Below are 25,757 nucleotides of genomic sequence, written 5' to 3' on the forward strand. Positions count from 1 at the left end.
TGCATGTCCATAGGATCCTGTTTGTGCATGTGTGTATATTTCAGTCTGTAAAAACAGAAATTTCCCCTTGCCGGGATCAATAAAGTAAATCTTAATCTTAATCTTAAAGACTAGTTCATAATCTATGTGTACAGTCTATTCAACCCCACATTTCCTCAGCTCCTCCTTTAGGTTTTCTCAATGCCTTTCATATTTCTGGTGATGCAATAATAACACGTTCAACTGTTTACTGTATTTGTCTACAGTCGACGTGAAGACACTCAGCACTACCATCAGGAAATAGATTACTTAATGAAATGTTACCGCCAGTGTTTCTTTTACAGTACTACTAATGCTGATGAATCTGAAATTATAGTATTTCATATGGTTAAAGCTTCAACAAAGCCATCAGCCACCACTAGCGACATGACGAGCAGCAGAGTAAGTAGAAGAGTGTTTACCGACGGCTTGCAAATGCAGTTTGCAGAGGGAGCAGCAAAAGTAGGCCGGCTAGAGCGTGACTCCGTGGCCTGCCTGAGCTAATGCTATGCTCCATTTCAGTCAGGACTTTTCTAGATTTTATATGGAAGAACAAACCACATAAAGCAGTATACTTTCTAACAGTAAAGCAGAAGGTGGCCTAGAAGTCCTACATTTTGCAGACACTATTAATACTTTCAGAATCAACTGGTTAAAACGATGTCTCACTTTTTTTTTTTTTTAGGATTCTGACTTTAATCTCAGAATTCTGAGATTAAAGTCAGAACTAAAAAAAGAAAGTCAGAACCAAACTTTTTTTTTTTCAGTGGTCCTAATCCTCTTCCGTAATCCTCAGACCTCAGCTTGAGGCTCTCTCCCAGGATGCAAGTTTTTTGTGGAAGTGTTCGTTCCTTATTCAGAGAACTCAATCGTAATTCACAGTCTAAAGTCTAAACACAAGACCAGAAACACTGAGGACAAAACAAAACAAATTATGAAACACTAAAGACACACAGAACTCAAGAGTCTAACAAAACACAATAGAACACAGAGATACACAAGGATGATAAATGACTAAATAAAACAGAAAACACTGAAGACAAAACTAGGAAACCATCAACACTAGGAAACATTAACACACAAGGCAAACAAGCAACACTGGGATAAAACGGGGAAACTCAAATACAAAACCAAATCATGACAGGTTTGTAAATAGGTTTCTCAGAAATACATCTGGTGGTTGTCCTCACAAGGAGGAAATGCACACACCTGTTTCCCCACCCTAATTTCCAACAGGTTTTACATACATATTTGTGTACCTAAGGTGGCTGGCTCACATTGTTACGCCTACAGAAGACAGTCGTCTCCAAAGCTGACATGGCAGGATTTTGTAAGTTATTTTTTCCTATTTTTATTCATGTAACTTTTTTTCCATTAAATAAAATAAAGGTGTGCATTTAAATAAGATGTTTTTTTTATTTTTGTTTCAATAACAGGTACTTACCTCTTTTTTAGTTCGCTTATAGAAATCTGTGAGTACTTTTTTTTTTACTATTACGTTCCTTTAATCGGGTATATAGGCATGACTAATGTGTTTTTTGTGTGCGTGTTTCATAAACAGGTAATGACATGTATGAGGTACGTGAAGAAATCTGTGAGTATTTATTTTTCTTTTGACAACTCTGTTCCATCAGCAAATATATTTTTTACAGTTATTTTATTGTTTTTTTCAATAATAATAATACACCAGTTTGACTGACAGCAAGTACAGAGTTCCATCAAATATATATATGTATATGTAGCCCATATATATGTGTGTGTGTGTGTGTGTGTATATATATATCCCCATACACATCACATCGACAAAAAAACATATCAATATGCATTAAACACACTCTATAGTTACGCTTCTAAGAAATCAATGATTATTTTTAACATCCTCTGCAAAAAGTAAAGACGGACAACATTAGTATGTAACAACAAACTGAAAAAACTAACAAGCACCTTTTTTTACAGAGGAAGCAATTCAGAGTGATACTGCAAGATGAAACTCCCACATTTTTAAGATGTAACAACAGATTTTTTTCAACCTGACTTTCCGAAGATGAACAACATAAAAAATGATGAAAATCTTCCTTTAAGCGTTCTACTCCCAGTCTGACAATACTTTGAAAGACCAGATTGTTTTGTGCTACAGATCTTCTTAAGTCTGGGGTGCAGCTGAATCCCCCACTCTCAGTCTGTTTTCAGTCCAGCTTTGATCTGTATTCTGTATTGATTGAGGAAACTGCAGGAAAAAGCTATCTCATACAGGATGTAATAAAGGAAGGAATGCTGCTCTCTTTATTACCTGTTGTACAGGTGAAGATGAGGGCGAGATATGACTCATCTGTTTGCTTTTCTCTGTATTAGTAGTTGTGACATCTGGATTCATTGTCAGCCTGTGTTTACCTGCAGTCCTCTAAAAAAATGTCCATGTTTGATGGCAGTGCACAACATTGTGGAATTATTTTATTTATCCTTGCCTCCACCCAGAGGCGCTGCTTGTTAACAGGCAAGGCAGGCAACTGCTTGGGGCCCCAGGCCATTAGGGGGCCCCTGAGGGCTGACAAACTTTAAACCACAGCAGTGGCTCAGAATGTGCAAATTTAGCAATGACTGTAGGAAACCGATTAAAGAGAGCCCCATCTGACAAACCTCAGATCAGCGTGCTGCTTACACCGAACTTCCACCAGATAGGTGTGCATTGCGTGTCCGCTCCAGTCCGTTTCGGCTGCGTGCACCCTCGTCCGTCAACACCATAGACTGTGGGAACAGCTAAAGTGCGCTCCCACTGGTCAACACCCACCGGCTGCGTTCTCCCTCCGCAGCACGGAGAGCACAGCCGTCAGCTGGAGTGCCGAGGCAAAGGAATTCCCGCGATAATTAAACAAACTAACTTGCGACAGTGCGAGATAATACGATGTATGTGGTATAAAACTCTATATAAACCTTATAAACACATAAACAAACACACAAACGGTCATTTTTCTGAACCGTTAAAACGGAGTGTTTTATTTCTGAAAATTAACCGGATGTTTTAATGTTGTATCGGTGTCTGACTTCCCGTCACACTTGTTCTTTACTGTGCTAAATTGATGCGGTGGGCACCGGCATCCGGCAAAAATAGAAACCTACGTATCTGCTGCGGAGGGCACCGGACTGCCGGAGCTCAGGACGCTCAGCGCAGCGGACCCAGTGGAAGCACACACGTTGAATAAAATGAAAACCTATCACCGCCGCTGCCGGACCGGAGCGGAGACGGACCGGTTAAGGTTGTTAAGTTGACCGTTGACCGTTAAGGTCACAATATTCCTGTGATAACTTAAGTTTGTCATTTAAAGTCACCATTGGTGTCAGATTATTTTAATGGTGATGAACTCTTGTTGGAGTGGCCCCCCTCTGAGATTTTGCTTCAGGCCCCAACAGACTCTAGAATCGTCTCTGCCTCCACCCTGTCATAACCTCAGGCCCCCATAGGGGCCGCGGGCACCACTTTGTGGAATCACTGCTTTGGTTCATGTCTGTGTTTTTTTCCACATTTTTCAATTCTATTTCTCTGTTAGCTTGTAAGAGACACACCTCTACACAGTCTCACTCTTTGTTGGTGGTGAACTCTCTTGGAGAAATACCCAGAATGCACAACTTAGGCAAAGAGGGTGTCCTCAGTTTCGTCTTTTTTTCCCCCATCAGAAAAAGAAACCCCCTCCCAGATGCTTTCTACATCCCTTTAAGCAGTGAAAACTTTTTTCTTAACTTTCTTTAAAATGGTATCAGCTTGACACTGGTGTTTTCTGTTTGTGTTTGAGCCTTCAGGCAGTCTTTGGCCTTTTCTACATCTGAAATTCCCTCCTGAAAAACTATTCTCAAACATTGACACTTACCTTCTAAAGATTCGAGGGAGTTATCTACAACATTTTAAAGAGCAACGACTCGGTCCCCAACCAGAAACATGCTTCACTGTAAAGTATTATAGCTTTGAGAGAGGTGGCTAAGAGTGAGTGGAGATATGAAAATATAATTTCTTATATATAAAAACGACAAGTCAGCAAATAAATGTTAGCAAATATTTTCAGCATGGGAAGCTCAGAGTGAAGAAACTGATTCTTAATTTTATTTTATGTTTCATTAATAGGTAAGGGTGCCGTCATAGGCGCAGGTGAGAAAAATAGAAAATACCGTTTAGACATTTAACGTTAATTCTCTTGTTTGACTCTTTTCATTTAAGACAGTTTCTTCTGCTCTTGTCAGGAGGAGTTGTGACTCTGATGTTCACACCTGCTTTGCTGGCCTCCTTTGGTTTCACCTCAGGTGGAATAGCAGCAGGCTCCATTGCTGCCAAAATAATGTCATGGTTGGGAATCGTGTACCCAGGAAGTGTGTTTGCATTTTTGCAATCATTAGGTAGGCTGAATGTGTGTGTGTGTGTGTGTGTGTGTGTGTGTGTGTGTGTGTGTGTGTGTGTGTGTGTGTGTGTGTGTGTGTGTGTGTGTGTGTGTATATTTTAAGTTAACAATAAGCCTCAAGATAATGGTACAATGCAAAATCATCCAATGAATGAAGAGTGAATGACTCAATGTATATCTCTGAAATGAACACTGATGCCTCTATATGACCTACAAAGGCAAACAAGACATCACACTGTTTACTTCTAGCCTATCGTTATTTCTAATGTCTATTAACACTTCTGGGTCTGTGTCTACGGTGGCTGGGAAGTGCAAAGCAAAATTACAAAGTGTTAAACACTTTTACAAAATGTGAGACAAATTTACATTTTGGAAAACATTTTTACATTTTATGAAACAAAATTACAAAACCAAAAACACTTACCAAGGACAAAACAAATTTACGAGATGTGAAACACTTTCACAATCGCTGAGACAAATTTACAAGCTGTGAAACACTTTTACCAGTCCCCAAACAAATTTACAAACGACAGGATCTTGACGGAAAGGGGAATGTACCGCGACAAAAAAAAAAAAAAAAGACCCCTCACTCGATCACTTCTGACATTTGGTACATTCCCATTTTGTCAAGACTCTGTCGTTTGTAAATTTGTTTGGGGATTGTTAAAGTGTTTCACATCTTGTAAATTTGTTTTATAAAATGTAAATGTGTTTTTTCCTTGGTATAAATGTTTTGGTTTTGTAATTTTGTTTTCTAAAAATGTAAAAAGGTTTTTCAAAATGTAAATTTGTCTCACATTTTGTCATTTTGCTTTGCACTTATCAGCCACCGTACGAGGGTTGAGAATTACTTTTGGTCCCCTGCAGATATACATTGATCTCAATTAAAAATGTGCATTAGTTTAGTTTATTAGTTTATTTGAATCAGGACTTTAAAAGCTTCACTCAGAGGCAGGCCTGTGTAAAATGGATTGGATGGTCTGATAACCCTGAATTCTATGCCATCTCACTGCAGGTGCAACTGGTCTGACATGGCTTACAGGTGGATATGTAGCCAGCTTTGGAGGAGTAATGGGATGGATGCTATCAGCCATTTGTAACCAAAGCCGAAATAATACCACTTCAACCTAAAGATAAACAGCATGGACACAGGCTGTGTGTACTCTTAAATAACACAACTATTCCTGTAGGTGACTGTTTCTGTTTCTGTGATCAATCTAATCATCTTATTTAAATTAACTTTTCATGCATCTGCCATACACACTCTGCATAAAGCATCTTTCAGGTGAACATAAGAGGTTGCTGAACACAATGAGCTAAACATTGTATAAGAAATGCAAAAGATGCTGCCTGGTGTTGACTCAGGAAGTTCATTGACTCTGATAAATGATCGATTTGACACCATTTGAGTGAATGTGACGCTATAAAAATGATGGTTCTGAGCTCTTTGAAAATTCTCATCTTAAACTGTCCTTTTATTAACCATAATGAAATGCATCTGAAATAAACCATCTCATCGATTGTTGTTTCTGAAGAAGCTGTTCCCATTTCATTAAAGTAATAAAAAGTTATAATAAAACAGTTTCAACAACGTGCTAATAGCTCTTTAAAGGCTGAACTTAGGTTCAGTGTTGCTGCGCGCTCCACATGCTAACATGCTCATCATGACAACGCTAACATGCTGGTGTGTGGGATGTAGGCTTCAACGATTATCATTCAGCGTCAAGCCAGCATGCTAATGTTAGCTTATCAGCACAAACTGAAATAAGAATCAATAAGGTTATTCTAACTTAGCTGGTGTAAATTTCATGAGAGTTGATCCAATCATTGTTGAGTTGTGCCAGTTATTCTGCTGCATGTCATTTAGCTTGTCAAAAATATAGCCTAAAATCCATTTCACTTTTTCCAACAGTTACAGAGATGGATTCATTATTTTTTTAATGATCGTAGTGGAGAGTCAGTGCGTCATAAAAAGCAATACTTCTCTCTGTGATTAGGGTTTTGTAATAAATTTACTTCAGTAAAGAGTCAGAGTCAGCCAAAATACATCTGATCAACAAATACAGAAGATGAAAAAAACATTTTTTACATTTGAGATGTAAGCGTTTGCCTCCAAGCTGATGAACCAGTTTAGTCTGAGGGATTCATCAAAACTATTTCATATAGTTACACAAGATAAATATGTTCTCTGGAAATGAAAAGCCTGTTTCCTTAAAGGAGAATTTCCATAGTTTTTTTGTAGATGAGCTGTTTCTACATATTACACTAATACATACAGTAATTCCTAACATAAAATCAGTTTATGATCATACTTTGTTGTTACTCCCAAAACTACACATACTTTTAACATTATAACTGATGTATCTTTAAATCTATCTTATTCATTGTTGTTGTTGTTGTTGTTGTTGCAAAGTGCTGTGCTCATGAAGTACAGAGTTCCATCAAATATATATATATATATCTATATGTAGCCTATATGTGTGTGTGTGTGTGTGTGTGTGTGTGTGTGTGTGTGTGTGTGTGTGTGTGTGTATATATATATATATATATATATATATAAAAAATATGTATATTTATGGCAAGCCGTTCAGGAAATTAATATATTGAATGAAGCTTTGAATATATTGAATGAAGTCTGAATATATTGAATGAAACTTTGAATATATGGAATTAAACTTTGAATATATTGAATGAAACTCTGAATATATTGAATTACGTTTTAACATATTGAATAAAACTTTGAATAGTCTGCACTCTGATTGGCTGAAACCAAAAGAACAACTACAACACTTTAATCTTTTAATTTTATGTCCTTTGAGTTAGCAAAGAATCAACTGTATTGTCAGATGTATCTCCAGGTATCCTTCTTTGCTCTGGGCAAAGCTTAATCGGCAAATCACGTGCAACAGAGGAAAAAACAGATCTGAATTATGTCTTTCTTACTCTGATAAAAGTGATTTTCTTAAGATAAGAACAGGGACAGCATGGAAAGACTCAGATGATTTATATAATGAAGTAAAAAAATGCATAGAAACAAAACATATTGTCAATACTTTAGTAGTTTAAGTAGATATGACTAAAGGGTTTGCACACACATACTTAGGTCACCCCTTCATAAGTCATTGCCCCAGTCAATAAAGTATGGAGCTGCCCCAATATTTTTTATTTTACTTTAAAGTACATCACAAAACAATCATAACCAAATACAGTTGCAGGAAAAAGTATGCCAACCCTTTCCTAGTTTTCTGATTAAATTGGTCATAAAATGTGTTCTGATCTTCATCTAAGTCTCAACAATAGACAAACACAGTCTGCTTAAACTAATACCACACAAACAATTATATGTTTTCATGTTTTTATTGAACACAACATGTAAACAGTCACAGTACAGAGTGGAAAAAGTATGTGAACCCTTGGATTTAATAACTGGTTTACCCTCCTTTGGCAGCAATAACCTCAACCAAACGTTTCCTGTAGTTGCAGATCAGACCTGCACAACGGTCAGGAGGAATTTTGGACCATTCCTCTTTACAAAACTTTTTCAGTTCAGCAATATTCTTGGGATGTCTGGTGTGAATCGCTCTCTTGAGGTTATGCCACAGCATCTCTATCGGGTTGAGGTCAGGACTCTGACTGGGCCACTCCAGAAGGCGTATTTTCTTCTGTTGAAGCCATTCTGTTGTTGATTTACTTCTGTGCTTTGGGTCGTTGTCCTGTTGCATCGCCCATCTTCTGTTGAGCTTCAGTTGGTGGACAGATGGCCTTAAGTTTTCCTGCAAAATGTCTTGATAAACTTGGGAATTCATTTTTCCGTCGATGATAGCAATCTGTCCAGGCCCCGATGCAGCAAAGCAGACCCAAATCATGATGCCCCCTCCATCATACTTCACAGTTGGGATGAGGTTTTGATGTTGGTGTGTTGTGCCTTTTTTTCTCCACACATAGTGTTGTGTGTTCCTTCCAAACAACTCAACTTTGGTTTCATCTGTCCACAGGATGTTTTGCCAGTAGTGCTGTGGAACATCCAGGTCCTCTTCTGCAAACATCAAGCATGCAGCAATGTTTTTCTTGGACAGCAGTGGCTTTCTCCGTGGTGGCCTCACCATAAACTCCATTCTTGTTTAATGTTTTTATGTATCGTAGATTTGTCAACAGAGATGTTAGCATGTGCCAGAGATTTGTGTAAGTCTTTAGCTGACACTCTAGGATTCTTCATCACTTCATTGAGCATTCTGTGCTGTGCTCTTGCAGTCATCTTTACAGGACGGCCACTTCTAGGGCTTAAGTCATAGGTCTTCTGAGAGCTCTTTTGTGCAAGACATGGTTCACATCAGGCAATGGTTGTTGAGAGTAGCAAACTCAAAGCAGGAGTGTGTTTTTTATAGGTCAGGGCAGCTTTAACCAACACCTCCAATCTCATCTCATTGATTGGACACCAGGTTGGCTGACTCCTGACTCCAATTAGCTCTTGGAGAAGTCATTAGCCTAGGGGTTCACATAATTTTTCCACCCTGCACTGTGAATGTTTACATGTTTGTTTTCAGTGGGAGTAAACCGGAGCACCCGGAGAAAACCCACACCACGAGGAAATAACTCTGCGCTCATGTCTGCTTATACTCACAGGCAGCACTGCTTAAAAGTTCTGCTCTCATATGTTAAAGCTCTTCATTCATCTCCAAACCCTTGCTTGTCTGTCGCAGAGTGTTGAGGCTACTTAAGTGGCTTAGTGACCCTTTCATAAAAGTAAACCACTGCATGGTGGTCAATTTCCCTTCTGCCTCTTGGAACATATGTCATATTTTGACCTATCATGTTATTATTGTCATCAAACCTGTATGTCCAAAGGTGCCCCCATTCGTCCTTACTGCTGCTGTGACAAATGATAGAGGACAGGCGGTATAACACTGATGTTCGGTCGTCTACAGGAATATATAGAAAATGAGATGGGATCACAGGTTTACTACATTCAAACGCATCTAAGGGGGATGGAGTCAAGAAAAGGGTTACAATGTCTAGGCAATTCCAGTTTCTTTCTACCATCACAAGGGAGCCACATCGGGGACACGTCATCACGCTTTCGCTTTCCTCGATTGCAAATGTAAGAAGAGAGGAAATCGACTTATGCGCACCCACTGGTGGTAAAACGTAGATCTGGCCTGGGCTTTCTCTGCATACTTTAGTGAATTCACAGTCAATACACCAGTCTTTTCCGCTAAGGTAAATTGTTGAATGCACCCCACACATGTCCAGCCACAACAGTAAAGACTGTATTAAGTCAAGTGGATGATTTTGATCCCCCAAATTGTAAAAAGGTTGTGATTTTAAGCACACTTCTCTCAAAACTGGATGGATTTCTGTCAAACTGAAACTCCTCTCAGGGTCACAGAGGCTGTCCAAAAACAGCTTGGCAAACAATGGTGTCTCTGACAGTCTTACCAAATCATTTTTGGGTCTACCTTTCAATTTTCGCTTCACAATGGAAAGGTTTTGCACAGCTCGTAATATTGCATTCATCCAACAAGTCTTATATCCCTTTGAATACTTGCAAGAGTCTGAGCAGGTAGTGTTAAATAGATATGACGGTAGTGGGAACTCATCCTTTTCCTTTTCAGATGAATACGACATGCTAAGTGTGTCAACGACTGAAACTGCTGGGATATCCAAAGGAGCATCTTGGCCTTCAGGGGAGTCTACTGTTGCCACTAGGGCTTCAGGTGAATACGGCGTGCTATCCAAAGGAGCATCTTGGCCTTCAGGGGAGTCTACTGTTGCCACTAGGGCTTCAGGTGAATACGACGTGCTATCTGAATGAACATCTTGGCTGGCAGGGGAGTCTACTGTTGCCACTAGGGCTTCAGGTGAACACGGCGTGCTATCCAAATGAATGTCTTGGCCTTCAGGGGAGTCTACTGTTGCCACTAGGGCTTCAGGTGAACACGGCGTGCTATCCGAGTGAACATCTTGGCCTTCAGGGGAGTCTACTGTTGCCACTAGGGCTTCAGGTGAACACGACGTGCTATCCAAATGAACGTCTTGGCCTTCAGGGGAGTCTACTGTTGCCACTAGGGCTTCAGGTGAACTCGGAGTGCTATCCAAATGAAGATCTTGGCTGGCAGGGGAGTCAGGTTCAGGGACACTCAGGTCCGCATTGCCCGCATCTTCCTCTTCTGGGACAAAAATTTTCTCAACGAGTTTCCTCATAGTTTTAGTAACGAGTAAACCAATTAAAAAGAAAGCCATGACCTGTGATAAGTTGCCAAAAATGGAGGAACTATCCGTCTGTCTTTCTGTATTTATCCTCCAGTCCTTCCCTTTATCTCTCTGTGATGATAGTATGATGCCTTTGAGTTCAAAGGTTTAAAATGTGACTCTCATAGAACTATGAGATTCTGACGTGACGTCACACTTCACCTTGCCTTTGAAGTCGTTCCCGAACGTGATTGGCCTTTGTTTATTTTCGAACCACAACAAATCGCACCGGGTCGCTCTCTGCTGTGTGAGAGCGTGAGAGAGACGTCATCAGAAAATGTGATTGTCTTGATCATATCAGAAAATCTAAAAAAATAAATTATCTGAAGCCCTAATTTACCGGTGCATTTTATTTCTAGCTCAGAAGAGAAATCTGTTGGATTTTTTTCCTAAATACTTAATGATAATGTTTTGGATTTTTTTTTCTATCAGTAGTCTATTTAAATTAACCGAAAAGAAGCATTTTTTACAGACAGCTTCTAATATTTGCTTGAGAAATGTTAATGGACAGCATAGTGACGGGGCTGCCGCTGCTGAGTTCAGGCCTGTTGTCAGCGCGCAGGAGGAGAAGGAGAAGAAAAAAAGAGAAAGTCTCCCTCAGACAGCGCAGAGAGTGCGAGCATGCAGTCCGGGACAATGTGCTGAATTGGCAGCCAATACATAAGTCTGCCATTTGGACAGTCTAATGCCACTTTACCTTATGAGGGAAGTTCAACCCGCAGCACCTGCTCAAAACAAAATGCCATAGGAGATGAACTCCAGCGAGCATAGAGAACTATTTATTATAGTGAAACAGAACTACTCAACCTTTTCTGTTAATCGTGCAAGACTTGCATAAAAATCATAATTTGTGGCTCAAATTAAGCTTGATCTCTTTTTTTCAATCAGTGGATAGACTACGGACGAAAATGAGTGCATTAAATAGCACGTTTCAAAGTTAGATGACTTTTATCCGTTTTATTTGAGAGACAAATATATCATGATTTTTTTAGACTCCTGTCACCACCACTAACAAGAGCCTCAGTGGAAAAGTGATGGAATATAACTATCGGCCTATTTGCTTTTTAAAATGTATCTATATATAAATAACATGTCACCCAGTTTGAGAATAAGATCACAAGTTTATTTGTAGCTCATTATAAGCTTAATATTTTTAAAGGCCTTTTTTTTTATTTGAAAAACAACAAATATTTCAACAACTTTCGTGCATTTACTACCGTAAACCTGATACGATATAACAAACAAAGAAAATGAACTAGGCATCGTTTTATTTCTTTTATCGTTAACGTACATTATTTTCTGGATAAATTGAGTGATTTGAAGAGTGTTACAGCGTTTTAAAATTACTTCATATAAAACTTAAGCAACGCTTTTTCTACAATATCATATCCCCACATTTTATTAAAATAAAGGAGCCTGTTTCTGTGGGAGACTTTTTGCGGGTCACGTTTATTCTTCAAGTGATCAACCAATCAGATTTGGGCACAACCTCTCCCATCCAATCATCCTGCAGCAGCAAAAAGGCTAAAACAGTTCTCTCTCTTCCGCAGCCCTTCTGTCTTTTCAGTGCAACCGCTGTAACCCACCACCACCCCAGTCACCTCCATTCCAGCTCAGCAGAGTCCAGATCAGGCTCGGATACCAATTCCTCATCTCAGCCTCCATTCATCTTCACCACCACCAGTGTCTAGACTCCATAGGGGGGTCTCCTAAACCTGCTGTCTGCTTCATTACCTTCCGAGTGAGAAGTCGTCACGATGGAGTCTAATCCCCCAAAGACTTTGCACATTCAAAATTGAATTGTTGCACATTTATTGTAAATAAATAATTGTCCATTCTCAATTAAGTCTCTCCTGATTGAAAATCAGTTTATGATCATACTTAGTAGTTGTTACTCCCAAAACTACACATACTTTTAACATTATAACTGATGTATCTTTAAATCTCTTATTCACTGTTGTTGTTGTTGTTCTCTGTGTCTCGATCCTTCTCTCTCTTTCTACATCTCTATCTATCCCACTTTCCAAGCCCAACACAGTTTCGGCAGATGGCTGTTCATCATGACTCTGCTCGAGGTTTCTGCCTCTTAAGGAAGTTTTTCCCTGCCACTCTAACTTTTTTTAAATGTTGCAAAGTGCTGTGCTCACGATGGATTAATGTTGGGTAGATGATATAACAATGAGTAACCGACACTTTTTTTTTTAAGTGTCTCGAGATCATGACTTGTCGCTGTACAAATAAAGATTCATTGGTTGACGTTAACACCCTGTGCTCCAACAGGTTATGGTTATATTGAATGTGCGAGGTTGGACTTGAGGATGGGGGAGGGCGTAATGGTTTTCATTTTTGTATTTTGTTTAATAACAACCAAAGTAATATTTACTTTAGCTTAATGATCACTGTAGTTATTGTACATTTTAAAGACTAATGGAAAGTCTGACGTTAGAAATATTGTAATAGCTTGAAAGAACTGTGGAAATGTACCCTTGCAGTAGCAATGCGGTTTTATCCAGGATGTATTTAACCCTTTTACACAGAGTGGTGACCACAGTGTACAGTGATTCTAACGCTGTTTTCTACTAAATGCATGGCTTTTGATGGCCTTCTTTCACATGAGCAACTTCAATGGATTTTTATTATTAAACTGTAACTTGCAGATGGCCTAGTGGTGATGTTGCACCCTGTTTACAGAGGCTATAGTCCTCCAGATGGGCGGCCTGGGTTCAACACCAGTCTGTGGCTCCTTTCGCGTATGTCATTACCCGATCTCTCTCCCTGGTTTCCTAATCCATTGTCATTTCCAATAAAGGCAAGACAAATTCATGTTAGCTCTAAAGTACAACATTCATTTATAAGTAAAAGATCCCATTTACGTAATGTAGGACTTTTTCTTGGAAGAAACTATTCATTATAAATGTTGATATAGATGGATGACTGAAAACTGAATGAAACCTGCAACTTTGAGTCAAAAAATGAGTATCTATTGGCCAAATACACTGTTGTGAGAAAAGCTTAAAATAGAAATTAAAAAAATATATAAATATATTGACCTCCTTCTGATCTCCTTAATATTTTCATGTTGGTCAATTTTTTTTATTTTTACCTCAATTTAAAGCACAATGAGCTTAACTGTGATGATGTGCTTTATTAATAAAAATTGATATTTCTCTGACTTGTTTCAGATTTTCACACAGACGCGAAAAGAAAAAGAAAAAGAGTCTGAGTTGACTTTATTTTTTTAGAATGGTCATTAAATTGTTGAAGAAAAATGTTATCCAACTTCAAATTGAAGAAAAAGGGACCACCAAGTTTCTCATCCAACTAATAAATCAAATATAATTCATGTTTTTGTGGGCGGCTGTGCGTCACTCGGCATTCTCTTAACCAGAAGGTTGAGAGTTTGTTCCCGGGATCATGAACCCACATGTCCAACGTGTCCTTAAGCAAGACACTTAACCCAAAAGTTGATCCAGCTGCTTTGTCGGCAGAATGTGTATAAATGGATTCAGCCTCTGCCATCCGTGTGTGAACGGGTATGGATGACCTAGGCTGTAAAAGTGCTTATAGTAGTCAGAACACTTGAAAAGCGCTATACAAGCTCAAGTCCCTTTATCATTTTTGGGTTCAGTTTTATACACACAGTCAGGCCTGCACTGTTGATTCTGAACATCACTTAAAGCCATGCGGGGTTGACTGTGAGGTTTCATCAAGTATGAGTGTTATCTGTAGTCATCAGAAACACATGGTTTACTAAAGATACAGGAAATAAATGATGTGTTTGTTAGTCTGGAAAGGGTTCAGTGACATGCTGAAGCTTCAGGACTTCAGTAAACACACTAAACACACACTCTTTGATGAATACCTACTAACTTAATGATGATGGTCTTGATATTATTGAGTGTTGTGACGATGGTTTTTGTTTGATAACGACGACTTATAAGATGGTTTCTATCCTGATTAGAGCTCTCAAGAACTGCCGTCAATGTTGTGCTTTGCCTCTGGTCACTTCCTGTCAGCACCTGTGTGTCCAATTGGACTCAAAGCTGATCGTTTGTGCTTACTGACATTGTTCCCTTTTGTCTAGATCCCAAAAGACAAACATGTAAGTGTTGTTGAACTACAGAACTAAACTAGTTCAACAACCCTCACATGTTTGTCTTTTGTTTTCTCTCATGATCTTCCAATTATATAATGTCATGAGAAATATTATTTGACTGGAATTTTTCAGGGCTGAGCTCAGATTTTAAACGTACAGTAGTTTCATTTCTCCTGAAATGAAGCTAGTGCTGTGTAGGTAAAACTCGGCTCCGTTCAAATCTCATCAGAAAGAAGCAAGACTGCTTCTTTAAACCTGTATTGATGTCATACTCTTTATTGTTGTTGCAGTGAATGAATAGAATAATAATTTAGCTCTGGCTCTTGCTATCAAAGTCAAAGAAATGACCAGTCCAGCATTAAGTATTTACACAACAGAGATGTTTAGACATTATATTAGGTAGTTTTATTTCAACATGCTGAACCCAAAGCTACTCAGAACATTCAGTGTTCATGTACACCAAGTACTTATTGCCATTATTGAATAAAATTCATTCCAATCCATATTTTTCCTTCCAAGATCTGAGTATCTTAGGACCTAATATACAGAAGCCCTAAGCCATAACCTTTGCAAAAGCTGAATGCTGTAGATGAGTCTTGTAATCAACTCAGAAGATGGATCTTGCCAATGAGGCAACAGCTCCCCCAACGGTGGCCACAGCTGCAGAGGCAGCTCCTGACAGGCCTGCTGCACCTATGACGAGTGTAGGCGCCTTATTGCTCATCATGTTAAATTTATGGATGCATGTAATACTTTTTGTTCATTGGATCTGGGAGGGGGAGGGGCTTGTGGACTTAATTGGGCTCAGTTCGGACTAGTAGAGAGTGGAGCCACACAGTCTTTTGACCTCTCTCTCCTCAGCTCTCTTTTTGTATAGTTTTGGACTAACCTGTATCTGTTTTTTGTTTATTTAAGTTTAAGTAAACATTTAAACTTTGATCATTTGGTCCCGTGGATTTTTTGGATGAAAATAACTCAAGAGAGGAGTTCTGGGAGCGTCAAGCTACGGCTTCATTCAGTGGATACCTACATTATTAGTCAAAAGACTTGCTCTGCATGGAAACGGATGAAGGAAAAACTAACTTTTCACGGATTTCACGGATGTTTTGGAAGGAAAACACGCTGTAAGTTGTATCTTTTATGGTTCTGCCATAGTCTTTGGATTGAAGCTAGCACACAAGGACCGCATGGGTGTGTGTGTGTGCATGTTTGTTTTACTGGTGTTACGAGGACAAAACATCACAAGACTGACTGAAGTGGAACTCACGTACGTAGAAAGCTCATTCTTCAGCCACCATTTCTGCTAAATAAGTGTGGAACTTTCACTCGTCATGGAGGATCAGGACAGTGAAAAACGAAAAGTAAAAATGACGGAAAAGGCTGTAGAAGAGCATAAGGCTAAACAGGTGAATGCACGCAGGCACAAACTATCCCTGCTAACAAGCATGGAAAAGCAAATTGAGCAATTAATGGAAGATGATGCTAACGTGGACATCGTGAAAAATAAACTACGTGTTGACTTTAATGGTTTGCAGCAAGAATTTTGTGACCTAAATTCTAGTTTGCAACGATTTATGACGGAAGCAGAATTTTTGGAGAATCAGAAGAATTGGTTTGATCCTAAAATTAAGTCAATGAATGATTTCTTCTGGAAATGTGAAGAATGGATGAAAGAGGTCATGAAGCGTATTGAACAGGCAGAAGATAGTAAGTCTACATCTTCGAAAACGACCACGAAACGTCGAAGTAGACCTGAATCACAATCTGGAAGTGTGTCGTCATCAGCTTCGTCAGTCAGGTTAAAGGCAGAAATGGAGCGTGCAGCGTTACAGGCAAAAGCTAAAGCTTTAAGGGATAAATTGGCCATAGAAAAAGAAGAAGCAGAGTTTGAAGCTGAACAAAGAAATTGAATCTGCAATAAAGGCCAGAAAAGAAATGCATGCTATGGAGACTGCTCTTGCTGAGTCAGATGCAAAAATGGAAGTTTTGCAAAAATATGAATACACACGAGCAGACATTAGTGTTTTTGATACTGATGCACAGTTTGCTAAAACGGAAGTGGCGAATGCTTTTCAACCACCACCATTACTTGACTACTCTAGTCCCAAGTACGAACACTACGAAAATCCAGCAACACGACTAAGAGCCTCAATTGCTCAGGAAGTCAATAATGGACCAGTGCTTGATAGCTTATGCAAAGCCATCTCTCAGCAAGCCAATGTAACAGAATACCTTGTGAAGAATCACAAAGCATCATTACTTCCTGATCTCAACATTCCAACATTCAAGGGTGACCCACTTGAGTATAAATCCTTTATCAGATCTATTGAACATGGTGTTGAAGGCCGCACTGATGATCATCGTGACCGTCTGCAATTTCTGCTGCAGTACACAATTGGACAACCACAGGAGTTGGTTAAGAGCTGTATTCACATGGAACCTTCCGCTGGTTATGCTAAAGCCAAACAAATGCTAAAGGAGTTTTTTGGTGATGACTTCAAGATAGCAGAAGCCTACATAAAGAAGGCCTTGGATTGGCAGACAATCAAGTCAGAAGATGGGGTTGCACTGCAGGCATTCGCATTGTTTCTTACAGGCTGCTCTAACACTATGAGAGATATTAGTTACATGGAAGACTTGGATAACACAGCTAACATAAAAGCACTTGTTAATAAGCTTCCTTACAAGCTCAAAGAAACTTGGAGAAAATCTGCTTGTGATATACAAGAAAAGACAAAGAAAAGAGCAAGGTTTCAAGACTTAGTTGACTTCGTCACCAAGCAAGTGAAGTATATGTTACATCCGCTGTATGGAAACATAGAAACCACTACAAGCATAAAGGATCAAGTACGACAGAAACCGAAACCACAATGTTCGGAAACATTCAAACCCAAGAAGGTATTCACAACAGCCATTGTTTCCCCCAGAACTGAAAACAGAGTCAATACGGATAACAACAAGCAGGTAACGTCAAAATCAAAACCTGTAACAGTGGACGCAAACAGCAAGCCTTGTGTTTATTGCAAAGGAGAGCAACACAACCTCACAGTATGCAGAAAACTCAAGAGTAAGCCACATAAAGACAAGATTGACTTCTTGAAAAGCAAAGGTCTGTGTTTCGCATGTTTGAAGCATGGTCACATGAGTAGCAGTTGTAAAGAAAGGATTCAATGCGACGAATGCTCTCGACTGCATCCAACACTGCTGCACAAAGATTCACAAGAAGAAACAACGAAACAAAGTTGTGAGCAACAATCTATCTCGAGTGCTCTTGTACAAACCACTGAAACCTTTAGTGTCACTGGGGCCGGTAAGGATGATTGTGTTCTATCAATCATTCCAGTCTGTGTCAAGGCACAAAAGGGAATCAGGACAGTGAATACGTACGCATTTCTGGACCCTGGTAGCTCTGCTACTTTTGCTACAGAGTCACTGATAAGTCAGCTTAACATGCATGGACGCAATACAAGCATCTCATTACGAACAATGGGAAATGAATCTGTGGTGGACACCCGCATTGTGACTGGACTGGAAATTAGCAGCCTTGAAGGTAAGCAGTTTATTGAACTTCCAGAGGTGTATTCACAAGACAACATCCCAGTAACCAAAGATAATATTCCCCACCAAGAGGATATTATCAGCTGGCCTCACCTAAAAGAGGTGAAACTTCCCACTATAGAATCAGAGGTTGGATTGCTCATTGGAGCAAATGTTCCCAAGGCGATGGAGCCACTGGAAGTGGTCAACAGTGTGGATGATGGACCATATGCCGTGAGAACAATATTAGGCTGGACTGTGAATGGCCCTCTGAGAGGTGGAAGTGAAATGTTGGATTCAGACAAACGGACAGAAGTTACTGCAAATCGGATCTCTGTAGCCAGGCTAGAGGAGCTCTGGCAACTGCATTTCAAGCAGGACTTTCCTGATGCTGGACAAACTGAAGACATGGAAATGTCCAAGGATGATCACCAGTTTATCAACATGGTGTCGCAATCATTACAACTTGTGGATGATCATTACACTATTTGCCTTCCGATGAGGAACAAATCATTGTACATGCCAAACAACCGAACAGTCGCTGAACAACGTGTGTTGAACTTACGGAAAAGATTCTCCAGAGATGTCAAGTTTTACGCAGAGTATGTTGCTTTCATCGATGACATCATCAAGAAAGGCTATGCAGTGAAGCTTGACAGTGATGGTAGCAGGCCAACAGATGGGCGTACATGGTATTTGCCTCACCATGGAGTCAGACACCCAGTCAAGCAAAAGCTGCGTGTTGTCTTTGATTGTGGAGCGAGTTTTCAAGGAACATCGCTGAACCAACAGCTCCTGCAGGGTCCGGACCTCACAAGTTCTCTGGTGGGAGTCCTCCTGAGGTTCCGACAAGCTGTGGCGGTTATGGCTGATGTGGAGGCCATGTTCCACCAGATAAGGGTCAGCGACAAAGACACAGATCTATTCAGGTTTCTATGGTGGCCTGAAGGGAACTACAACCAGGAACTTGTTGAACACAAGATGTTGGTCCACATCTTTGGTGCAACATCTTCGCCAAGTGTTGCAACTTTTGCGCTACAGCAATGTGCAAAAGATTTTGAAGAGGAATTTGGACAGGAAGCTGCCAAGACGGTTAAGAAAAACTTTTACGTCGATGACTGTCTTAAGTCAACTACTGATGAAGACACAGCAATCAAGCTTTGCACTGATGTGAGAAGCATGTTGGCTAAAGGTGGATTCCGTCTAACAAAATGGTCAAGCAACAGTCGGAAGTTGCTTAACTCGATTCCTGAAGAGGAAAGAGCACAAGGATTTAAAGACCTGGACTTGGATGACTGCAGTTTGCCAATAGAGAGAGCGTTGGGAATCCATTGGTGTGCTGAATCGGATCAGTTCAAATTCAAGCTCAACCTCAAAGATCGACCACACACAAGGAGAGGCCTGCTCTCTCTTGTCAGTTCCATCTTTGACCCACTGGGTTTTCTAGCTCCTGTGACACTGCCCGCCAAAAGAATCCTACAAGATCTCTGCAGGCAGAAATACAGCTGGGACGAAGACCTGCCAGAGCATGTTGTGAAGATCTGGAAAAAGTGGATCTCAAGTTTGCAACAGCTGGAGAAGTTTGGAGTTGACAGATGTATCAAGACAAAGCAGTTTGGTACACCAGTCTTTTCACAGCTACATCACTTTGCTGATGCAAGCGAAGATGCCTATGGTACAACAAGTTACCTACTGCTGCGTAATGCATCTGGAGAAGCCCAATGCACCTTGGTGATGGCTAAGGCAAGGGTCGCACCTTTGAAGTCTCCAACTATACCAAGAATGGAACTCACTGCGGCCACAGTCTCAGTCAAGATGGACAAGCTTCTGAAGAAAGAAATCGAACTTGAACTTCAAGACTCAATCTATTGGACTGACAGCACGGCTGTGCTAAAGTACTTGAACAGTGAAAGCACAAGATTCAAGACTTTCGTTTCTAACAGAATCTCAGCAATCTTGGATCACTCTCAGACCTCTCAGTGGAGATATGTTAATACCAACTTGAATCCTGCTGATCACGTGTCAAGAGGACAGACTGTGGAAGCATTCTTGAAGAATGAAAGCTGGCTTTCAGGCCCAAGTTTCTTGCTCAGCATACAAGACCAGTGGCCTAAGAATCCAGACCCTGGAATGCTTGATGTTGATGACCCAGAGGTCAAAAGAGTGGCTCAAGCACATGTCATTCAAGTGCAAGAGCCCAAAGATGTGATGGACCAATTGATGACTTACTACTCATCTTGGACAAATCTAAAGCGTGCAGTGGCCTGGTTTCTTAAGTTGAAAGATTTGCTTAAGGAACTGAAAGCAAAGAGAAAAGAAACAAACACATTACATGGTGAAAGCAGAGTGAATCAGTTCAAAAAGGCTTTCAAAGGAACACAGCTAGTCTGTGAAGATTTAAATGAAGCAGAAGCTGAAGTCGTGAAGTACTGTCAGAAGAAAAGTTTCAAAGAAGATTTGACAATGCTAAAAGAACATCAAAGGGTAAAGAAAAACAGTTCACTCTACAAGTTGAACCCAGTACTCCAAGAGGGAGTCATTAGAGTTGGAGGCAGGTTGAGCCGTGCGGCAATGCCTGATGATTGCAAGCAGCCAGTCATCTTGCCAAAGGATTCACACATCACAAAGCTTGTGATAAGACACATTCACGATTTAACAGCTCATGCTGGAAGGAATCACATGTTGGCTCAATTGCGTCAAAGATTCTGGATACCTGGAGCGAATGGAGCCATCAGGAAGTTCTTGTCGAAGTGTGTCCCCTGTAAAAGGTTACATGGAACTACTGGCAAGCAGCTTATGGCAGATCTACCAGAATGCAGGGTCCTGCCTGACGATCCTCCATTCACAAGAGTAGGTGTTGACTACTTTGGCCCATTCCTGGTGAAAAGAGGAAGAGGGCAAACAAAGAGATATGGTGTTATCTTTACGTGTCTCGCCATACGAGCAGTACATCTGGAAGTCGCATCTTCACTTGACACAGATGCGTGCCTCAACGCGATCAGGAGATTCCTTGCAAGAAGAGGACAAGTCAAGGAGATGTACTCGGATAATGGAACAAACTTTCGGTCGGCTGACAGTGAGTTGAGGAAGTCAATCAAAGAATGGAACACCAGTAAGATCGCTGATACCTTGCAGCAGAAGGGTGTCCAATGGCACTTTAATCCTCCTTCTGGTTCTCACCATGGAGGAAGCTGGGAGCGGCTGATACGCTCAGTAAGAAAAGTTCTTAACATCACAGTGAAGGAACAGGTTCTTGATGAAGAAGGTCTCCATACCTTGCTGTGTGAAGCAGAGGCAGTCATAAACAGCAGGCCCATCACAAAGGCATCTTCAGACCTCAATGATTTAGAGGCCTTAACACCCAACCACCTGTTGTTACTGAAGGTTAAACCAGAGTTACCTCCAGGTGTTTTCAACAAAGACGACCAGTATGCTAACCGCAGATGGGGTCAGGTCCAATATCTTGCGGATGTCTTCTGGAAACGCTGGTGCAAGGAATACCTGACACAGCTCCAAGAACGTCAGCGATGGTTCACGCCTGGAAGAAACTTCTGTGTCGGTGATGTGGTGCTGATTGTGGATGACACTTCACCGAGAAATTCATGGCCACTTGGAAGAATCGTGACAACCCTGCCCGACAAGAAAGGCCTTGTTCGCCAGGTGAAAGTGAAGACCAAGACTAATGAGCTATGGCGTCCAATAACCAAGCTTTGTCTTCTTCAAGAAACTGAGGACACTTGATCTGTGCTGGAAACCAAGCCCTCAATTAGGATGAGGCGTTGATGATAATGGACTAGATCCTAAGCCAAGTATTCGATGGGACGAAGAACAACAAGAAGTTTTCTTTAGTTTAACATAACATGTGGGCTCTTTTGATTTAAGTTAATGTTTTTGAGTAATTGTTTCAAGGGCATTGATAACAATTAGGGGCCGGTAATGTAGGCGCCTTATTGCTCATCATGTTAAATTTATGGATGCATGTAATACTTTTTGTTCATTGGATCTGGGAGGGGGAGGGGCTTGTGGACTTAATTGGGCTCAGTTCGGACTAGTAGAGAGTGGAGCCACACAGTCTTTTGACCTCTCTCTCCTCAGCTCTCTTTTTGTATAGTTTTGGACTAACCTGTATCTGTTTTTTGTTTATTTAAGTTTAAGTAAACATTTAAACTTTGATCATTTGGTCCCGTGGATTTTTTGGATGAAAATAACTCAAGAGAGGAGTTCTGGGAGCGTCAAGCTACGGCTTCATTCAGTGGATACCTACAACGAGATTACACAGGAAATGTTCAGTTACTGTGCTCCAGAAAATCAGCTTTTTAGACGCCTTTCAAACACTGTGTCATTATATTCTCCATAAACATTGCATTGTGAGCACAATATGCAAAAGTAAATAACAATGAATTAAAAAATATTTGTGGTAATTTTGAGTAGCCTCTCTTGAATTCACCAGCAATTATGCACTATGACTTCTGGGAACAATTACAGAAAGCAAAATGTATTTGTGGATTTGTGTGCAGTTAAACTTTTACCTGATTCTTCACAGCTGTTACATAGTTTCCTTTCTTTCTCCAGTCGATGGAGTCCGGATACAGTCCGTTGCTTCGGCGGTAGTTCCCCTTGGTAGCAGAGCAGTTCTGTAGAAGGCAGCATATTAAAAAAAAGTACCCTAACTGTCCAGAAAAAAACAAACACCTTTTATATTTTTGTAACTGCTCTATGAATGGATAAAATGTCTGTACCTGTGGCGCAGACCACAGCAAGGCTTTTTTAATTCAGTTAATGTCATGTCTGAAAACTGGTTCAGCCCCACTGCAGGAAGACATGAAAGCTTAGGTTAAACACATTTTTTTTTACTATGAAGCTTATTCTAAATAAAAAAAGAAATTAAAAAAAGGCTTTTCCTACGTGTGAAGGAATGGTTTCCTGCATTGTGTTTCTCAATCAGCCTCTTGTTTTCAGTGAATATCTGGAGTCTCATGTTGTACTCTTCCATGCTGTACTGTTTGCTGTGCTGCACATGTGGGAGATGGCTAGTTAACATATGTAACATACAAGCTTATAATACTGTTGTAATCATGTTGCTTACAAGTCAGCAGATTATTTCAGTAACAGGCTTTCAGTGATTTTTTTTTAATTGCAGATAACTTCCTCATTCCTGAAGGCTGTACTGTATGTAGGCCTACTGTATCCTACTTTATTAAGTGCGTCAAAGAAAGTTTCATACCTGCTTCATCCATGATTTGAAGTGTAACTCGTCTGAAAACAATTAATAATTTTAAAAATTACTTCAATGCGTAGAATTAAACAATAAAAAAAATGAACTCAAGAGTTGAGCGATGACAGATTATGAAAGTGAAAGCAAGCAACAAGTAAACACGGATAACAAAAAATTGCAATTTTTAAGTTTAGGCCGACTACTGCACTAAAAAGAGGGTCGCAGGTAGCAGCTTACCTTGTCCAGACAGGTGGAGAGCTGAAGCTGAAGTGTTCATGATGATCTCTCATCAAAGCTCCTGCAGAGACAATGAGTGAAAGAGAAGTGAAGCAGATCAGGAGTCACGAGGGGATCTGCTGCTGATCAAATTCCCCTTCTAATAAAAACTATTAGTCAACCAATCACTGTCAAACGTAACGTAACAACACGTAGCAGTTGGATTGCAGATTGCAACATATTTTACAATCTCTAAAGGCTCAGTACGCAGCCCGTGTCCGGTTTGTCCGTACTGGGCTACTGTAGAAACATAGCGGTATTTACAGTCTATGGGTATAAGGCCTTTTCAGGTAACAAAACACAGCAATTCTTATTTCTTGTGATAACACCTCAATTTAAAAAAAAAACAATTAATAAATTATTTGGTGTATTTGCCACATTAATGCTCAGCCTCGGTTAAAATCCAGTTTTGTGGTTGGGAAAATGAGTGTTGTCCTCTTACCTGTAGGGCAGGTTCCTCAAGCCATGTGTGAATAAAATGATGAAGCCTATCTAATCTGCATGAATTGAATGGGTATAAAGGGATGGAATTAAATGACTGAATTGTCTTAACTTTGAACCAAAAGGCTATCAGTCATTGTTTAGCATGTAGCAAAAAGAGCTGTTTGGTAAGTAAACTAAAACATTTTCCATGACCTTTGCAAAAGCTAAATGCTGTAGATGGGTGTCGTAATCAACTCAGAAGATGGAGCTTGCCAGTGAGGCTACAGCTCCCCAGACGGTGGCCACAGCTGCAGAGGCAGCTCCTGGAAGGCCTGCTGCACCTACAGTAAGATCGCACAGGTTTGCAACTCAAGTTTGATAAACGCGTAAATAAAATCACAAAAACAATCAAGAGCAACCTGAACTGCTTTAAATGAATAAGACACTACATACCAACTCAAGCAGCACATGTGTTCATGCATTCAATGATTTTCTCTAATTTCTCATACTGTATGACAGTTTGGTCACAAGCTTCACCCCTCTACAATCAGAAACCTCTCATCACTACACAACCAGGCCCTGAAAATAATGGACAAAAAACCTGTCCGGTGGCATCACTGTCACATCCTGAAAACAACACAATCTACTCAGTTTTGAGAGCTTTATGCATTTATGTTTCCTCAAATTTGTTTTTAAATGTATCAACAATCTGGCCCCCCTGAACCTCTCTCCAGATGCGTTCAAAGACAGGACGGAAACAGGGTAACAAGAAGCATTGTGAGTGGAAACTGAAGAATACAACATTGTAGATCTACGTTTGGTCAATCAGCCTTCTCCATCAAAGGCTGCAAACTCTGCAACACATTAAACACCTGAAATCAAATTAATCTCGGACTTAAAATCTTTTACAAAACAGGTGAAATGCTCAAAGCAAGCTGTACCCACTTTTAATTAGTATTTTCAAACTTTATTTTTAACTGGTTTAAAGCATTTGTATTGCTGTACATGTATTTTAATGTATCCTCATATTGTGTTATGGGGTTTAATGTAACTGAATGTTGTACATTTTAATCTGTTTGTTTACACAAAGGCCCAACCGGGGACACGAGTTGGAAATTAGCAATAGCTATATACTCTTTATGCAGCACATCAGTTTCATGCTTTGTATTGAAATTATGTTAAATTGCATTGTCCCTATTAAAATAAATAAATTCAAATTCAAGTTTATTACTGAGCAGCAAGAACAGGCACAGCTTTGTTGTCAAGCCAAATGAATAAATCAAGAATAGGAACTGTATTCATCACAGTAGGCTACTGTAAACAGTCATTACTGAAGCTCCACACTTTAGAAAAATTCTTAAAATGATCTACATTGGCTTAGAGTTTTTTTTGTGAAAATATTGTTGATTCACTTTCAATTTCAGACAAATTGTGTTCAACAACATCTTCTATGTTGATGGTCTTGCACATTTGACTGTATTGCCCTTCAATAACAAATACCCAATGAGTCACACCACACCACATGCTTCGATCAGGATTCTATTGTCTACCACTTTCT

At 40.0% G+C, this 25,757-nt stretch overlaps 2 protein-coding genes across 3 annotated transcripts; one reads left to right on the forward strand and one right to left on the reverse strand.

Annotated features, from left to right (window-relative positions):
• Positions 1-1,268: 1,268 nt before the first annotated feature.
• On the forward strand, positions 1,269-5,916 carry LOC109982288 (interferon alpha-inducible protein 27-like protein 2A). 2 transcript variants are annotated; one of them, XR_010666706.1, is made up of 6 exons: positions 1,269-1,348; positions 1,455-1,490; positions 1,580-1,612; positions 1,975-4,156; positions 4,249-4,401; positions 5,419-5,916. XR_010666706.1 is itself a non-coding variant. In XM_020631440.3 (6 exons), exons 1-6 carry the CDS (start codon positions 1,336-1,338, stop codon positions 5,532-5,534), a joined length of 375 nt encoding a protein of 124 aa, XP_020487096.2. In that variant the 5' UTR covers positions 1,283-1,335; the 3' UTR covers positions 5,535-5,916. The 2 variants fall into 2 exon arrangements, 1 of the variants encoding a protein (XP_020487096.2); XM_020631440.3 differs by having other exon boundaries at positions 1,283-1,348; positions 4,133-4,156.
• Positions 5,917-11,903: 5,987 nt separating this feature from the next.
• On the reverse strand, positions 11,904-24,015 carry LOC109982255 (pro-cathepsin H-like). Its single transcript, XM_065957234.1, has 6 exons — positions 23,738-24,015; positions 23,510-23,541; positions 23,191-23,296; positions 23,025-23,094; positions 22,815-22,919; positions 11,904-15,441 (listed from the first exon to the last, which is right to left on the reverse strand). The coding sequence occupies exons 1-5, from the start codon at positions 23,775-23,777 to the stop codon at positions 22,832-22,834; spliced, it is 336 nt and encodes a 111-aa protein (XP_065813306.1). The 5' UTR covers positions 23,778-24,015; the 3' UTR covers positions 11,904-15,441; positions 22,815-22,831.
• Positions 24,016-25,757: the final 1,742 nt, after the last annotated feature.

Source organism: Labrus bergylta, chromosome 7 (assembly GCF_963930695.1).
Source record: "Labrus bergylta chromosome 7, fLabBer1.1, whole genome shotgun sequence".
NCBI classification, from domain to species: Eukaryota; Metazoa; Chordata; class Actinopteri; order Labriformes; family Labridae; genus Labrus; species Labrus bergylta.

Bases quoted from the DNA above. Each gene is read 5' to 3' on its own strand.
- LOC109982288 (XM_020631440.3), top strand. The intron at 1,613-4,132 runs GTGAGTATTTAT...TTTCATTAATAG, and splicing joins TGAGGTACGTGAAGAAATCT to GTAAGGGTGCCGTCATAGGC. The intron at 4,402-5,418 runs GTAGGCTGAATG...ATCTCACTGCAG, and splicing joins TGCATTTTTGCAATCATTAG to GTGCAACTGGTCTGACATGG.
- LOC109982255 (XM_065957234.1), bottom strand. From the start codon at position 23,777: ATGAACACTTCAGCTTCAGCTCTCCACCTGTCTGGACAAG. The intron at 23,542-23,737 runs GTAAGCTGCTAC...AATTGTTTTCAG, and splicing joins TCTCCACCTGTCTGGACAAG to ACGAGTTACACTTCAAATCA. The intron at 23,095-23,190 runs GTAGGAAAAGCC...GTCTTCCTGCAG, and splicing joins AGGAAACCATTCCTTCACAC to TGGGGCTGAACCAGTTTTCA.